General features: G+C 35.2%; 1 protein-coding gene across 1 annotated transcript in view; it reads left to right on the top strand.

Moving 5' to 3' along the window:
* Positions 1-1,078: 1,078 nt before the first annotated feature.
* LOC107676604 (DNA primase large subunit-like) overlaps positions 1,079-17,903 on the top strand; it is a 94,434-nt gene continuing 77,609 nt past the window's right edge. Inside the window, exons 1-7 of the mRNA XM_016471184.1 lie at positions 1,079-1,154; positions 1,535-1,686; positions 1,793-1,905; positions 2,239-2,333; positions 2,622-2,742; positions 3,521-3,616; positions 3,955-4,092. Coding sequence (XP_016326670.1) covers positions 1,542-1,686; positions 1,793-1,905; positions 2,239-2,333; positions 2,622-2,742; positions 3,521-3,616; positions 3,955-4,092 — 708 coding nt within the window. The 5' untranslated portion in view covers positions 1,079-1,154; positions 1,535-1,541. The remainder of the gene's footprint in view (positions 1,155-1,534; positions 1,687-1,792; positions 1,906-2,238; positions 2,334-2,621; positions 2,743-3,520; positions 3,617-3,954; positions 4,093-17,903) is intronic.

Raw genomic sequence — 17,903 nt, 5'->3', positions numbered from 1 at the left:
CAAGCAATATATTTTCAAAGCAAGGCAATGCTCACTCCATTAGATATTTATGGAATAAACTCAAACAGCCTTTTTCTTATTACAATGATGCACATTGAGATGAAGAGAGCTAGAAAGAGCTTAGTGACCACAAAAAATGAATGAATCGAATCAATGAATCAATAAAAGATCATATGGATATTACAATTGTCTATAACATTGCTTAGAACAATATTGTGGGAATGGAAACACATTATTTAGGGCAAATTTTCTTGGAAGCAACTTTACTCAAGTTCATCTTGTTTTCTATTTGGAAATTAAGTATATCAGATAAATGCATTTCAAATAAATTATTTTTATATATAGTGCAAAGGCATTCCTATAAGTTACTTACTACAATGCAAGACACTTAAAAATGTATTTAGCCTATTAAAGGTATTTATATAAGTTATATACCATTTTAAGTAAATCACGATGTCAAAGGTGTGTTTCATACTAGAAAAAACAACAACAAAATGAAATGAAATTTGTGAAAATGAAATTAAAATAAAGCATTTTTTTGTTGTTTATGCAGTATTTATGGAACAAAAATGAATCATTTGAGCCTGTTACCAAAACCAGTCTGAACGATTTGTTCAAGAGAATTGAAAGTGAGTGGACAGTAGGACTGAACTGAACATTTGACGGATAGGGCGAAAAGTTACTTTAAAAGCCGAATAAGAGCAATGTTACAAATAACACGTGCTGTACCTAATCAGTTTATTACTTTATTTGTACGGCAGTTTTATCAACACTTTTCAGCCTAAGTTTTAAATGAGTAACCAAAAAGAAAAAAATCATTAAACGCAAAAATATGTGCTTAAATATAGCTTTTTTTAGAACGTCAGGAACCACATGAAAAAAGTAATACGTAACAATGTACAAGAATAGTTGAACTGGCTGTTTGAACCGGTTCTTTGAAATGAACTGTTCAAAAGAACCGATTTCGTGGAAATGATTCAGACATGAATTCACCAACAGAAAACAGAACACAACACAGCCCCGGAAACAGCCCTTCGTGCAACATGATTGGTGAATTTTCAGAGTGGCGTCATATACCCGCGCTTTGTTTGGAACGTCAGCTCGTTGGCGGGATTCGGGCTTCGGGAAGAGACAGACAGCGATTGTTTTGAGATGTGAGTTTGTTATTAGATGACAGTTACATGTAGTAAATATATAGGTAAGACACCTGATATTATTGTAATATACGTATTTAATGTTAAATACGCATGAGGACATTGGTAACAGAGAGCAAATGATGTTACTTGAACTATGAACTATGTTAGCTAACGTTAGTTAACCTAGCGTTATTCAAGTTCAGGAATTATGGTTATTGTTTATGAACTTTCATGAGAGCTGTAACGTTACTGTGGCGTCTGGGTGTGTATTTATTGATCGTCAACTACTTTGTCTTTTTTTTATAATCGCTGCAGGTCTGTCAGTGCTTTTATATGGGTTTTAAAAGTTGTCACATTGTCCAGTTTTAGTAAACTTATTGTTAAAACAATGTATCTAGAATTGCAATGCAGTTTTCAGGCAGAAGAAAGAAGCTGATCGGCAGCTCTCAGAATGATCTGTATGATCACTGTCTTCAGTTCTATGGACAGCCTCCGCTGGAAAACATCTCTCTCACTGAGTTTGAAACCTTTGCAGTGGAGAGGCTGAAATGTGAGTCATCTGCATGGCTCAGGTGTTTTTAAGAACCTTTGAATTAAACATTTTTTTATGTTCCAATAATATATTTGTATATATAATTATGATGTGCTTTTTCAAGTGCTCAAGACTGTGGAAAACCTTGGGGTGAGCTATGTGAAAAATTCCGAGCACTACGTCAAGAAATTGGAAGCTGAGTTTTCAAATCTGAACTTCCCACTCAAGACAGAATTGGTGAGAACATGTTCTTCATATACACTTTTTTTTTCTCATGCTGCACATTCACTACATACATTTTGTTAATGAATCATTTTGTTAAAAGAAACATTTTTTCTTCAAAACATGCATTTGTCTATAATGAAACGAACTAGCCTATGTACGCAACACACATGCACAACTTAAGAAAAGAGGATGGATATTTCATTTGACTATATTTTGCTCATAAGTCATAGAAATTTTAATTTTATGTTGTCTTAATGCTTTCAAACTCTTTAAATGAGTACACTCTATTTATTTTATAACTCTTTCTTTTTTTTTTTTTTTCAACAATCTGCCCTAATCACCCAGGGTGACCGGAAGGTTCAGGGAGGAACATCTGAATATGAGAAACGAAGAAAAGACCATATCTCCCATTTTATTCTACGCTTGGCTTATTGCCAGACGTAAGTGTTCGTCACTCATACAGATCAATTCATGTGTTTGGTTTGGCCAATTATCTTTTTTTATGAATGATTCTATTTTTTTGTTTTTGTTTGTGTGCTGAAACTTAAGCTATGAATGTTAATTTATGTAACATTTATAATCTAAGTTCAAGCTAAACAGTTTACAGACCTACATGCAGGGTTTTGCTCCAAAGTCATATTCTTTTAATTGTATATATTTAGGATCATTTAGAAGCAAGTTTTGAAATGTAAGGTATAAATGAACCATATACTTTTATTTCATTTTAGGGAGGACCTGAGACGATGGTTTATCCAACAGGAAATGGATCTTTTCCGTTACCGATTTGGTGACCTTACTTCAAAGCACAAGACTGACTTTTTGCATAAAAATAATTTGAAGTACGAGACGGTGAGACTGCTTTACATATTAATTTAATTGTTGAAACCTCCCACAGTTTACTTTCTTTTGATTTTACCAGAAAAATCTGTGTATTTCATTATTTTAGTTTACAAAAACTGAAAAATAACTGATAAAATTAACTCTATCAATTTTCATAGTAGATCCATTTACAGACACAATATGGTATAGTGATTTCTCATCTGTAGGTGTTATTTTCTGTCCTAATCAGATTCAAAACTCGTCCAGCTTCCCAATGCATTGCTGACTAATCACTTTGTCTAATGTTTTGTAACTGAAACATGGAAATTGTTCATTGCGTGCCCCTGCTAAAACCTTCATGTCACTTTTTATTTCTTATTTGAAAGATCCCATCATGATCTTTGGTGTTTTAGATATGTACAGGTCTGGGCCAGTGGAAGATCAGTGTGTTTTCACATACAGTCCTGTAGGGGGCAGTTGTTCTACACTAAAAACATTGTTCATCATTCAGCGGTCTTTCAGTTCCACTCTCTTAACATTCCTAATATGATTTCAGAGCTATGCCTGAATGCTCATGTTGTCTAGCCATAAATAAATGCTAATGCCATTATGCCACTGAATAAATGTTAAACAATTTATTTTGTCATAACCTTTTTACATGATAATTTAATCTGCTGTTTTTCTTTCAATTTGCTCTCTGAATTGTGGCGATAAATGCTTTTTGTCTTTGCCAAATGTTGTCCGTGCTTTAGCTCTTCTAGTTCAAACTAAATCAGCTGTGCAATTTGTTTCTCCTTTCATTTTACAGGTAAGTGCAGAGGAAAAGAAGAGCCTAAAAGACAAGCTCATCACCTCCAGTTATGGATTAAGTGGAATCACAGTGGAAGAATATGACTTCTACAAAGTAAGTTAACTGTAACATCTTCATTATAAAAATGATACAGAGTTCTGAAAAGCTATTTAATGCTGAGTCTCTGTAACGTTGTAAAAATAAAAGACGGGACACTAGAAAGGTTCATTTTAAATCAATAAATTTATTTAAAACAAGTTAAAGTTTATATTGCATATTCCATGGCTTATAAGTGCTTGTCTAAACTAGAATGAGATATCATTAGAATTTATTTATTGACCCGTTTGTTAATCATTTAAAATAAGCGTAAGCTGTAACACTTTAACATTATGTATGTGCAGTAGATTTAAAAATGATTAATAAAGTATATAACTTATTTTTCTGTGTCAAAGGTCCCATTTCAGGATGCCCTGGATTTAGTGCGCACAAGGAAAGTCTACTTGCTGGCTGGAAATGCCTACATTCCCCACCACGAAATTGTCACGATTGTCCTTAATGACTTCCGAACAAGACTGTCCAAAGCACTTGCGGTAAGTAACAAAATTGGAGCCCCATCACACAACAATCAGTGTTCACCACTAGAGATTAATTTGTAAGTGGCGAGATGGATGTTGTAAATGGGGCCTGTGCTATGTTACTTTGAAGGAAGGCATTATTAGGAGGGATTTTACATTTGGTTTTAATTGAGAATGGTTTCAGATTCACTCAGAGTTCAATAATACAAAACTACCCACATTTAACTTGTATTCCTTCACTAAAACTCAAAGGTTTCCTATTATGAAGGGTTCATAGGGGGGTTATTGTAAGCTACAGAAACAGAGCTTGTAGCTCACAGTTAGAGTTGATAGGGGAGCTGCGTTAAGGTGGTCTTCGAAGTTAGGTAGAAAGGTAACGCAATCGAGAGGTTATAGCAGTCATGAGATTGCTTTTTTTTAAGGTGTAGAAGAGTGGGCGAAAGAGATGATAGTTTGGAGAGGCTTAACGTAAAGTGCTTGATGGCACACACTGAGAAGTCATGGGTCATTTCCACCCTCAGACGAGATTAAAAGGTGACTAGAAGATCGAGGAGGTGACAGGGAGGGTTGTTGGTCAGGAAATCAAAAGCAGCTTTTCTGTTAGCTCCTGCCAAGATTGCTGTAACCCACAGTGGAGGCATCTTATTTTTCTTTTACCCCAACCCTGCCAAATGGCAGCAAAATGTGCTTCCCTGCGATAGGCTATTATCCTTTGAAAGACGACGCATGTGTTTGTATTCTTACCATTGAGTTTCTCCCCTTGCATCATATTTAGAATGCATGTTAATGTAATGTGTGTCTGGATATTCCCAGCAGACGGCACATTGAGGGCTTTTCATGCTTGAGCTTGGCTGATTCCTTGTTGTCTTTTGTGCAGCAGCACAAGCACAAATATTAAAGTACACAGGATCAAACAGGCTCTAATCTTTTGAAAATAGTCAGGCACTGTACTGGAAATGCTAAATTAAAGAAATGTATTACAATACGGTCACACTTCCGGTTGTGGGTACGCTGTGCGCGTCTGGCTGCCGCTCCACGCTGGGCTGTTTGTTTGTTTGTTTGTGACGATCTGTGTTTGCGTTTTGTCTGGTTCTTTTTCGTTTTTGGACTACCGTCTTGGACTACTTTCGTTTTGGACTACTGGACTACTGTTCGGACTATTGTTGGATCTGCTGTGAATCCCTCTGGTTTCTTGGATACTACTTGGATACTACTCTGTGGTCTGTTTTTTACTACCTTGTTTCAACGAGGCATGCTTTGTTGCCGCCGGGAACTTTTTGGTTGTCGGTTTACTGCGAGCCCTCTACCTCTTCGATCCTCCATCTATTGGACTGACTGTCAGGTGAGTTAACACTCTTCTTGCCAGTTGGTCTACTGGCTTACTGTCTGGTCGGGTAGCCTTCCTCTCAGTGAACTTTTGTAGATGCTGCGATGATTGTGGTTCTGGCTAACGTGGTTTTGCTGATGGCTGGCGTTCCTATGGCAATTGCCAACACGTCAATAGCTCTAAGGCTCATTATAATTTTTTTGGTCACTATTGGATCTAACTCCAACATGGAAATTGGATATACGCCCTGTGAGCTAAATGCTCTAAATGGGCACCTGCATCTCGACTCCGCGACGTACGAATAACTGAATTGGGCAAATGTCCAATGAAATTGTTTCTTTGTAATCAGTATTTGCTGCTTTGGTGTAACTTGTAGAGCATCCTTGAGCTTGGGAAAGGCGCTATATAAATTAAACATATTATTAATACATACGCGCACTTATGGGGTCAGTAAGTTTTTTTTTTTTTTTTAAGAAATAATTTTATTTAGCAAGAATGCATTAAGCGGATCAAAAAGTAAACCATTTATAATGTTATAAAATATTAAAAATAAATGCTGTTCTTTTAAACTTTATATTCACCAAAGAATCCTGAAAAACATGTATCACGGTTTCCACAACATTGATGATAACAAAAAGAAATGCTTCTTGAGGATATTAGCAAATCATCAAATTAGAATGATTTCTGAAGGATCATGTAACACTGAAAACTGGAGTAATGCTGCTGAAAATTCAGCTTCGATCACAGGAATAAATTGCATTTTAAAAAAGTTTTTTGATCAAATAAATTCAGAATTTGTGAGCATAGTAAACTTATTTCAGAAACATTAAAAACATCTTACTAACCACAAATATTTATTTATGTTTATATTTGCATTATTTACTTAATGTAGATAAAGCAGCTTAAAAGATCTACAGTGGTCTGTTTTTCTATCAAGGTTTTGTTAAGCATGAGCTCACCAGTTATTTTATTGAGGTTATGTATAAAATAACACTCTAAATATGAAGTGCAGTTTAAATCTTTCATTCATCTGCAGAACGGTGTGGTGGCTGTTAAGGTAATAGTTTGTTTGTCATCTTCACTCCATTAATATCCGAAATTCAAATGTGAGTGTCTAATGGTAAACAATGCAGCAGCAGCAGGTTTAATTGCTGCTATAACTGGAGAAATTAAAATGTGCGCAGGATATAGGGAACAGTAATAAATCGGGCAGCTTTTTGGACTTAGATTAACAACATTAGTCTGCCCAGCTTGGGTTTAATTGGGCATTTTAATTGAAACTGGGGAGCGGTTGTGTTTGGTTGATCACTGGTAAGTGGAGAAGAGACAGGCTTTGTGCATTTAGTGCTGGCATGTAGTCTGCATAAATTTCCTTGTGCTCACTGCTTCTGGGATTGAACGTTCTTTGTGCTAGTTGAAGATGTTTTTAGGAAATGTGTTTTGTGCCATGCTGTTTCTGAGTTTTGTGTTGCACCTGAATGTTGGGCATTAAGATGTGTCATAGATGGATGATGCAAAATTAAGAAAGTCTAATCTCAGCATGGTAAATTATCTTTCAGCTTGGCAGATTTTTCTCTTTTCGTCATCTACATGCCATCTCGTCAAGGCTGGCCATCATAGTGAGTCTGCCAGGCATTTGGACAGCTGGTGGGATGGGTTTTATTTCAGCAGAATGTTCTCTGAGAAAAGTCATTTGAATTATTATTCGGTAAGCTCTTGTCCGACCGAAGCAGAGAACAGACACTGCTAGTCAACAATCTCGCTCCTGCCAGTATATTGAAGCTGTATAAGCCTCTGCAATAATCCATCCTGGCTAATGAAAACATATGCTGCCTGCACATTTTTTTTTTTAAATTCAGGATGGCCACGCTGGAAGAAAATGAAATGTGTCAATCTTCATATTCCTGTCGACTCCGTAAATCAGGCTTGGAATGGGTCTTTTATGATACTCAGAATCATTTCCAGTGAGATTGTCTAAAATCAATTGCTTAGTTGAAAATCCTTAGTTTAACTCTGAAACTCCATTTTAGTAGAGCTGCCACTGACCAGTAATTGTTGCAGGTGAGTATTTCCAAAAGTGATAGAATGCATTCATTCAGTTTATTATTATTGTTTTTATGTAAGGTAAAGGATGACAGGGTTAGATAAGACTAAATTTGGCTTTAAACCAGAATTTTGGTTTGTTACATGGACTAAATTGACCATTGAACCAGTTTCTTGGCCACTGAAAAGATTTTGAGGTTTTATAAGGGTGGCCTGTTGTCTTTCCAGGCTAGTGCTGCATTGCCATTGAAAATATTACATTAATTTATCTTGCACACCCATTTTAATGCTTTTTAAACATAAATGTTTTCTTTCCCCTTTGTTTTTGTGCTGTATTCTAGTTTTATTTTATTTTGTTTTTTTTTTGGAAATTCTACTGATTTGTCGCCATGATAATGTTATTTAGCTGGCTAACATACTGTTGGTTTAACATACTGATAAAAATCAGTTTAAAATTGTGCCATTGTAAAGAATGTAAGTCCATCCCTCACAGTCTAGTTTTATTTGTGTTAAATTCAATATGGGGTCTCAACTGATTAAGGTCTACAAATAGATCTATAAATGATGTTGATCTGTGTCTGGATGGTGGACATTGCAATTTTAGTGCTCATGCCCCATGTTTCATTGACTGCCTGACAAACTCGCTGAAACTTAGTTTCTTTGGAAAGTTTCAAAGGTTCTCCTGGCAGGCAAGCTGCAACTTGCCAATTATGATTTAAAAGCCTTGCGTCGTATTCGGTTTTTAAAAGAGTGGTCACCAGCCAGCAGAACGTGGTGAAATACAAAGGTAGTCATGTAGAGTTAATTGTGTCCATGACGAACAAACAGAAAATCTGGCATGGGGATCCGTTCTTAATCAAAGCTGAACTGCGGCTTATGGTCCGACATTTAAAGCGCTATTTCCATCAAAGTCAATGTAATTCCCTCTCGTTGTTCAAAAGTCATCATGGATGAAGCGGCTCGCTCTGCAAATATTCAACACTTTTTGAAAATAAGACCTCTAATATAATGAGACTGTCCATTGATGGAAATTATTATTAGCCTGAGCCTTATAAAGCATGTTAAAGACTTGACCATCTCACTAATTCTTTTTCTGTCATATTGGTAATGAGGTTTGGTTTAAAGCTTCAGTGTTCTTGACTTTCACACTGTTCCTATGATTCTTTTTTTATGTGCTTTTCAGGGCTCGATATTACTTTTTTTGCTGGTCAGTCCAGTAGTTCAGTTTTTAAATAGTTCAGATGATTTATTCAGTCATTTTTACAAAAAAGTACAATTTAACTGTAGATGTAAAGAAATTAATATATAACCATACTTTTGCTGGAAAACAATGGTATACTCTGAGGCACATTACTGATTTGTCATTTGAAACCCATCCAGATGCTTCTTAGGCTATCGCAAATTCTGTCTTTCAACATAACCTCACATATGCCAGCCATTTATAACGTTATCTTGGTGAAATATACATTAGCATCTTTTTCAACAACAATGTTCACTTTATCACAAGAAACCAAATGTTTAAGTTTGTAAGACATAAAAAGACACATACATGCCTAACAAATGTATGATGTAGTGACATTTCAGCAGTGGCCCGGGCAAGTGGCAGTTCCATCAACATGTTGAAGACCTTCTACAAAAGCAGCCAGCCATCCGTATTGTTGAGCTTTGCTTCTTTAAAAATCGGTGCTTGTACTCCAGAAAATATGAAAATTAATTAGTTATGTTTACTCTGGACTTTATAGATTTAATCACCAGCCAAGTTTGCTGACTTAATCGTGTCAGTGTTCTTTTTCTCATTTAACAGAGCTAGTCCTATGAATCTAAAAATATCATAAGTGCCCTCTCTGCAGTTTTAGATATTTGAAAGTTAGGTTAGATTTTGTGTTTATTCGAGAGTTGTTACTTTAATTAATTTGGCATAAAGTAATACTGGTTTAATTAACTCTGTTTAAATACTTCAGAAAGGAATCAAATAAGTTCTAAAACATCTTTTCACTTTATTTAGTCTTTGTGAAACAAAGAGAAGCTATACACATATACTGAAGACTGCTGGATGAATTCAGTTCTGTCATCTAGGGATGACAGAATAGGATTAAAAAAAAATTCTAATTCAGTCTCTCAGGCTCTCATTGTCTGCTGTATACACTGCCATTCAAAAGTTTGAGGTCAAAAATGTGAAATTTTTTTTTCAAAGAAATTATATTTTTGTTCAGCAAGGAACTTTTACATCGTTACCACCAAAAAAAAAAAAAAAAACTGTTTCAAATAAATGCTATTACATATAGATCTAAATCTTACTGACCCCAAACTTTTGAATGGTAGTGTATAAGGAAATAAATAAGATGTTTCATGATCTAATATTCTCATATGGCACACCCCTAGATTTAATTTTGACTGCAATAGGCTTCAGCGAGAGTACCTTTGCTCTATTCATGTGATAAGAGTGTAAATGGCCTCCAAAGATATTAACTTTTAATCAGTTTCTTTACACTGAGTGACTTTAGGATCTTCTGTTTAATTTTGTGAAGTGTTTCTTTTTATCACCAGGTTGTGAAATATTACCTTGTCGCTAGGCATAACACACTTTTCGAAAGTATAGCTTGACCTAATTGAGTGTCACCTAGGTAGAGTAGAAAAACACAAGCACTTCCGTTCTGCCTGCAAGAGATTCAATTGAAGCTGTCAATCCAGGGCCCAATTTTAGCCAATTTTGTCTGTAGCTGGCATGTCTGGCTGGGGCTGTGGAGGTGCCGATGGATGGATGGACACATGCTGAAGAACATGGCAATGGCAAACTCAATCTTGCTGGGTCCTTTCGTAACTGAAAGGCCATCTTGAACAGTTGAAGGTTTATTTTCCCTTGTCCGCTCGGGTGATTAATGAGCAAGCATGGCTGTTGTGTGTCCAGACGAAGGGCTGATGTATTCCTCACTTCATTATCTGATCAATGCAGAGGCACTCTGATAACAGCTTGAGTCTACAAACAAAGCTTGGGGATTGGCTCAGATATTTATTTTATTTTTTTTTTTTTTTGGAAAGCGGTTATGCATCAGTAGGTAATAAGTATCTGTTTCACTCTGAATAGTACAATATTTAACTGTATCTTAATTAAGTCAAGTGTTTAAATAAAATTCCCTCATGGAAATTAATCAGTTGGCTTATAAATGAACTTAAATTAACTATATATGCAGCCATGTGATAATGCTGTCTGCTAGTGCATTAAGCAGTAAATTATAACAGGATTGTTCATGACTGGATAAATGACAAATTTTGAATTGAACCTTCAGTGCAAAATCTATTAAAAATAATTATAAAAATCTATTAAAAATAAAGATAATTTAATCATAAAATTACTATTGTTTTGCATTAACAAGTGCAGTTACTCATAATATTGCATGTTTATGTATTGGTAATGCATATGATAGTAAAGCACTTAGCTTCAGTTGGGAAGCATACAAAATTTACTTTAATAACAGTAATGTGAAATCTAATTTAATATGGAAAATGTATATATTCTACTCTTATTAAACGTACCATAATTCTTCTATAGTATTATGCTCAACTGACCAACTTCAGTGATTATAAAAAGAGCCCTCTTTACTTGCTTTATGTGTGATTCAGTCACAAATTTGTGCTTTTCAATATACTTTGTGACTTTTCTTACTTCATACACATGAAAAGTGCAAAACTTTGACATAAACTTGAATTCTTTGATTTTATATTTTGTAATGGTGATTTTATAATATCAAAATGTAAAGCAAACAAGTGGAAATGAATTTCTAATAAGCCAATAAGTGCTCCTCTGCTGCCATCTACTGATTATAATAGTAATTTGATGGCTATAAATTTTATTTTAAATAAGTTTGTTTACCTCAATATTTTGGTCATCCCATTAAAAATGACATTTAAATTGGATCATTTTTAGAGCTTTAAAGTGCTGGAAATAGTTGTGAAATACTTGTAAGTCATTGAAAAGTGTTTGAATTTCTCTCTCAAAAAGGTTGTACAAGCCCTTAAATGAATAATGTAATAATAACATTTGACTATTTCTGACACAACACAATGGTTATAGTTAGCATTACTACTTCTGTTTTTTTTGATGTACGTAGCGCTGTTTGATCTGTTTATTTTCTGCTCAGAATTCTGAGCATAATTGGAATTCTTCTCACTAGATCTCGCAGCAACCTTATTATTCATTCTGCGGCGAATTTAAACGCTTCTCACTGGATCTCGCAGCGCTGTGCAGTAACAGTGTCACGAAATCAACACTGGTTGGTTCCCAAGTAAACCTGTTCTGAGTTTGGACCAGTTTGCGTGCGTTGCACTTAATTATTGGTCCGAGCTGATAAACGGTTTCGTTGACTTTTCTCATATGCAACAGAAATGGCAGCGCTTAAAATACAATGAATACAATTGCTTAATACAATTGGATTAGGAGTTTATATGAATGTATTCTCTGAGAGAAACTGACACTTTTTAGAAAAGTTTACGTGGTATTTTCTTTTCATCTTGCCTCTGTTCTACCGACAAGTTTGCAGTCCAGTGGTCTTGTGCTGTTGATTTATGAATGTGTAATGCCAGGCTGGAGATCTCTCCCACTCTGTGCTGTGCCAAATGTCCTGATGAATGCTGGAGGAGAGCGATGACCTCCTTGTGGGAGCCAGATAACAAGATTGATTTGGGTTCTTTGTCGGCAAGTCTTGCCTGGGATGTAATGATGTGAGCGCTCCATGCATTTATCAAAGCTCCACTTGTAGTCTTGTCTTCGGTGTCTCCCCTCTTGCTTAAATGCAGAACAGGGAGCGCTTTAAGTAGTTTCCAATCTTTAGGGAAGATGGGAGCCTTCGGGCATGTTTTGTACAAACTGTTCCAGAGTACAAAAGCAATAATCATTTTAAAAATATGTCTGGCATTGCACACAGGTGTCAGTTTCATGCCACAGATATTATTAGAAACAGACATTGACAATTAACAGGATTTTTATTTGTGCGATTTTATTCTATTCATTGTTTTGCCTGCACAGTAGCTGCAAATTCATTGTGAAATAGAGTAATTGAGAAAGCACGATGCATGGAAATTTGCAAAATAGTTTAGTAATGAAGTTAAAGATTCATAATGTGCCATTGGAAATATCAAACGGGTGAATGTTCAGGAAGATTTTACAATTATCTGCCTATTTTATGTTTGTGCCAATATACAGAATAATGCGTTTTGAATTATGAACGAAGCTCTTCATTAGATGGTAATGATCTTGTGTGATTTATTCATTTTATTATAGACTGGACTAACATTTAAATTTATTGCATGCATTTTATCCTGCTAATTTCTTTATTTAAGCCTTGAGAGGATGTTAATGTGACATTATGGATTGTTAAAGAATTTGAAAGTGGCAGCAAAAGTACAGCGTTAGGTCTTTCTCTTTTTGTGGAGGTGAAATATTTCCAAGAAGAACGCTTCTCACACTCTGTGCACCTCTCAACACCGCCCACTTGCCAAACGCGGTTGTCGCTTCAATTTTCCAATTTTCCTCTCACAAAAAGCCAGGGCTTCTGAAAGGCACTTGAATATAAATATTTTAGGGTTGTAATTATTTGAGGGGGAAGCATTGATGTTTAAATATTAAAGGCTTCATCTCTCAGTATGCTGTGACAGTATTTAGAGGGGGTCTCAAACTATCTTATTGCACAAACTCAGATGTCTGTTACAGCATCAGATTATAGCTCAAGTATGGACGGGTAATTGTATTTTCAGCTGTTTTATTAGCATGTTTATTTCTGGTTTGATGCTGGATCTACATGCTTGACATTCGTCACACTTCAGTGGAACACTTTAAAGGATGAATTTGCAGTTTGTTGATGATAGGGTAGTCATGTCATTTAATTTGTAATTTAATGTTATTTTTCACTCATAGTGATGGATTCAGTCTAGGAAATAGCGTTAAGAATTGTATATTTTTTGTATATTTCTCTCTGTTGTTTCGGAATAGGCCATAGGAATTTTATTATAGATGAAATGACTGTTTACCAAAACAACTGTCCAATAAGCGTTGCTTGTGTGATGTTGCACCATTGTACAAACTCTGAATTTGCAGATGACTTATTTTAATTTCCAAAAAGCAACCACTATGAATAAAATTCTAGAAATATTAGAATTCTAGAAATATCAGAACGATTTTCTATTATATAATGGGACCTTTTTTTGATCTATTTTGTATATATTTTATGTTAATAACATGTACAAAGTCAGCTATTAATTCAATGATCATCAGCATCAATTTGTTACTTGTGCGCTGATGTGTGTATTTAGGCAGTAAAGGACATATATCAAGTCTGCTGGATAATTTGAGATTTTTTTTTTTTTACTTTTATGTGCCACATTTTTCATTATTTAGTGAGGTGTTATACACTTTTTGTTTTGTTCTTGTTTTGTCCCATTACATTTTGTTATTCTATAGACCCTCTATAAAACCCCCATTAATAAACTAAAACAGCTAGGGGAAACCTGGATATATGAGGTAACGTCATTTTCAAAATGTGATTTCAGGACCTGGAAAAGTCATGAAAATTTGTAAAATATAAAAAATCCATGTGCATTTTACATTTTTCTAGTTATTCCAAGCTATAAAACATTTTATCAGGTAAAAATACTTTGAAAAGGTATTTTTAATCCTTAAGTAATACCAATACCCTGTGACTCGACTAACTTAACAACCATTCCTCACTCCCACTTGTGACTTTTTCACATTTTTCCTAGAAATTACTTCTACAGCCTCATGCATGTACTGCTTCTCTAACACTTTATATGAATACTGTTTTTTCTTATGCTGCCAACAAGAATGTTGATGTTTATGTCTGTTACACTCAACATCAGTATTATTCCAAATATATTTCTGCACAGTTTCTACTAAACTTGCATTTTCCTCATTGTGCGTTGTTCTCTGCAATTGTATCTGTATTGTATCACACTGTTTGCGCACAGCCACTTTCATAGTAATGAGTATCTTATTTGTCCATATCTTGTAGTGTTTATTTAAATTTTTATTAGTTTATTTAATGATATTTTATCAGTGTTGTTTTGTCCAGTCTTGCAGTCTGGTGCTGTTTTATATGCACCGTGGTCCTGAAAGTTGTTTCGATTCGCTGTGTACACACTTTATATGTGTTGAAATGACAATAAAGCCACTCTCACTCTAAATCACGAACAGCCGAAAACGTCATGGGGCCTTCGAATATTGTTATAGACAATGGGGGGCCTTGGAGTCAAAAAGGCTGAAAACCACTGCTTTGACTTCCTAGACTTCAGCCTGTCTGTTGTCTGCTTCTCTGTTTATTCATAAGTGACCATGTCACATAGGCATCGTGGGAAATGTAAAATTGACCTCCAGTGAGACGTAACCTTTGAGTTTGCTCTCAGTCTGTTCATCCCTCAAGTACCTCTGGTTGCACATTGAGTGAAGGCCACTGAACTGCACAGTAGAAGAAGGCTGGAATTGGATCACTGTTTGCTTTTCATATCACACTGAATACATTTAAGGACAGAAGTTGATGATGTTAGAGAAACTCATTAACTCGCCTCAGTACAAGCTCTACAGTACATGGCAGTGTGTACAAAATACAGACCCAGCACGATATCTTTCCAGCGACAAGTCTAGTAGAGTGAGATCAACATGAATTTAAAAAAGGGAAAATAAAGTGTCCAAGGGGTCACTATGTGATAACTAAAAAGGTGGCATGGTGTTGTTGCAGTGCAGGATACAGTGGCAGAGGGAAAGTGCTAGTCTGTTCGGTTGCTTTGTCTAGTGCAGGGGTTTTCAAACTGGGGTTCAGAAATTTCAGCATTTAGCAAATATTTCATTCTGTTTTTTCGAGTTGTTACTCATGAGATGAGTTGTTAAACATATAATTAATCCTGATTGTTTAATTCAAGTTTCTCGCAGTAAGAAATTAAGTTGTGCATATAGAAATAGTGCATATAGCTGAATTATTATTTTTTAAACATATTTACTCTTATTATAATTAAGTAATATTATCAGTCTTAAGTCGCTGGGGTATATTTGTAGCAATAGCCAAAAATACATTGTATGGGTCAAAATTATCTATTTTTCTTTTATGCCAAAAATCATTAGGATATTAAGTAAAAATCATGTTCCATCAAGATATTTTGTAAATTTCCTACTGTAAATATATCAAAACTTAATTTTTGATTAGTAATATGCATTGCTAAGAACTTCATTTGGACAACTTTAAAGGCGATTTTCTCAGTATTTTGATTTTTTTGCACCCTCAGATTCCAGATTTTCAAATAGTTGTATAAAATATTGTCCTATCCTAACAAACCATACATCAATGGAAAGCTTATTTATTCAGCTTTCAGATTATGTAAAAATCTCTTATGACTGATTTTGTGGTCCAGGGTCACGTTTAGGGTTTTATTTAGTGTAAGTTGCTTGTAATTATGCAGTTTTGTAATTTATGTAATGTAATTATGTAATTTACTGTTGCTACCACAGTAAATAAATGTAACAAGTAACAAAGACACATTAATATATAAAATAATATTACTGAAAATAATAATAGTCCTCTGTGCTTCTCTCCGATCGCGTCTTTGAAAATTCACACATATCGATTGTCACTCACGTGAGCAAGCACTGATTTGCCTTTGATTTGGGCCTTTGTCAGTGATCTCCAATAACTGTTGGCGAATGGAAAATCAGGGCTTAAATGATGTACTGTGTGTGGGTGACATTACTGTCATTACTATTTTTACACAGTCTAAATTAGTCTTTATACTTGAAATACATATAGCTGTCTTTATATTTTAGAAAGCGGGTCTCCTGCAATTGAACATCATACAGTATTTTGGAGATCTTGCCTTTAAAAAGTTTAAAACCCCTGCTTTAATTTAGTCTTCCCAAGGCTGGCTGAAAGTCTTAGGTGATGGCAGCTGTGCATCATGGCAGCAGTCATACAATTTCATAGGTTTCACCATGCTTTCATAAAAGAAAAATTACCTCTGATCTGAGTGTCCAGATGGCAATATTGGATTCCTCACAAAATGTGAAAGTTGAAAACCTTGAAGTGTTGCCCAAGTATCTTTTGTGTTGAAATACTTTGAATCCTTTTTGTAAAGTTAGTCAGTGATCTATGCGAACCAAAGGATAGTAAATGATCCTGCACCATGCATCAATTCACAGCAGTCAGCCGGCTGTATGGTCTGCCAAGTTTTAACGCCAACTCTGCAACTCTGCCGCTGTCCCTGAGCTCCAGTGATTTTGCATCGAATGACATTTTGCTGTAACGCTAACAAGAGAAGCATGTGTTTTCAATCAATCAGCTTGTGAAAGGCTCTTGAAGTCAGCACAGGTATTCTGTGGAAAGTGCCTGAGATTATTGTGCTTACACAGCAAGTGTGATGCTGGTCATCAAGGTTACCACTGAATTATATCTACGTCTGTCTCAAGGACCCTGCAAAGCTTATGAAGATTGTAATGTTGGAGCTTGCCTTTGAGGTTAAAAGTTTTTAACGGGGAGTGGAAGCTAGAGATTAAGGTTTATAAAGTTGTAAATATGGATATTTTTCTTACACAAACATATCACCTCGCTTCAGAAGGCCTTTATTAACCCCCCGGAGCCGTGTGGACTTTTATAATGGATGGGTGCAATTTTTTGGACTTCAAATTTTGGGCTACCATCCACTCCCATTATAAAGCATGGATTAGCCTGGACATTATTTAATATAACTCTGATTGTATTCGTCTGAAAGAAGAATGTTATATACTAGGGCTGGGTTTTGACACAAATTTCACAATTCGATTAAATTCTCATTCCCAAGCTTGCGATTCGATTCGATTACCGATTCGATTCAATATCGATTATTTTGGATATATATCAGGTACAGTAGGATACATGCCAAATTTTCTCAAGGAAAAAATATCTCAACTAATGCTGTAAAATATACATGAATCAGTTGGTACAACATTACTGTAATATTGAAGGTTAAAATTAATTACGTTTTTACAATAAAGTTATGTTCAATTCGTTTTTTGACATTCAAACATAAATGAAACATTAGAACAGTAAAAATTATAATGAATATGTTATGTGGTGCATATATTAAGCAAAATGCCCCTATTTACAGTTTATTTTTCTATCTGACTAATGAGTTTATGTTCACTGAATGTTTTTTCTGAGGTAATTGTGACGTTACGTGACATATTGTTTACAAGCCGTTATACTGGCGTCTTTGCACGGCTGAAACACTGATTGAGCGATTACATGAGACAGGATACGGATTGTAAAGTTGTACTCTTTCTTTTAACTTACCTTCGGATATTTAGTCATGCTTATTTTGTGCTGAAACTGGTATTAACCAGGGATATTAATCTTCCCACTGGTTGCTCTTTTGCGACTAACTTTCTCAGTTGGTCGCACGAGCACATGATTTGGTCGCAATTTTT

This window comes from Sinocyclocheilus anshuiensis, unplaced genomic scaffold (genome assembly GCF_001515605.1).
Source record: "Sinocyclocheilus anshuiensis isolate Anshui unplaced genomic scaffold, SAMN03320099.WGS_v1.1 scaffold204, whole genome shotgun sequence".
NCBI lineage: Eukaryota > Metazoa > Chordata > Actinopteri > Cypriniformes > Cyprinidae > Sinocyclocheilus > Sinocyclocheilus anshuiensis.
Note: the sequence above shows the minus strand (reverse complement) of the source record. Positions and strands in the feature narration are given on the sequence as shown.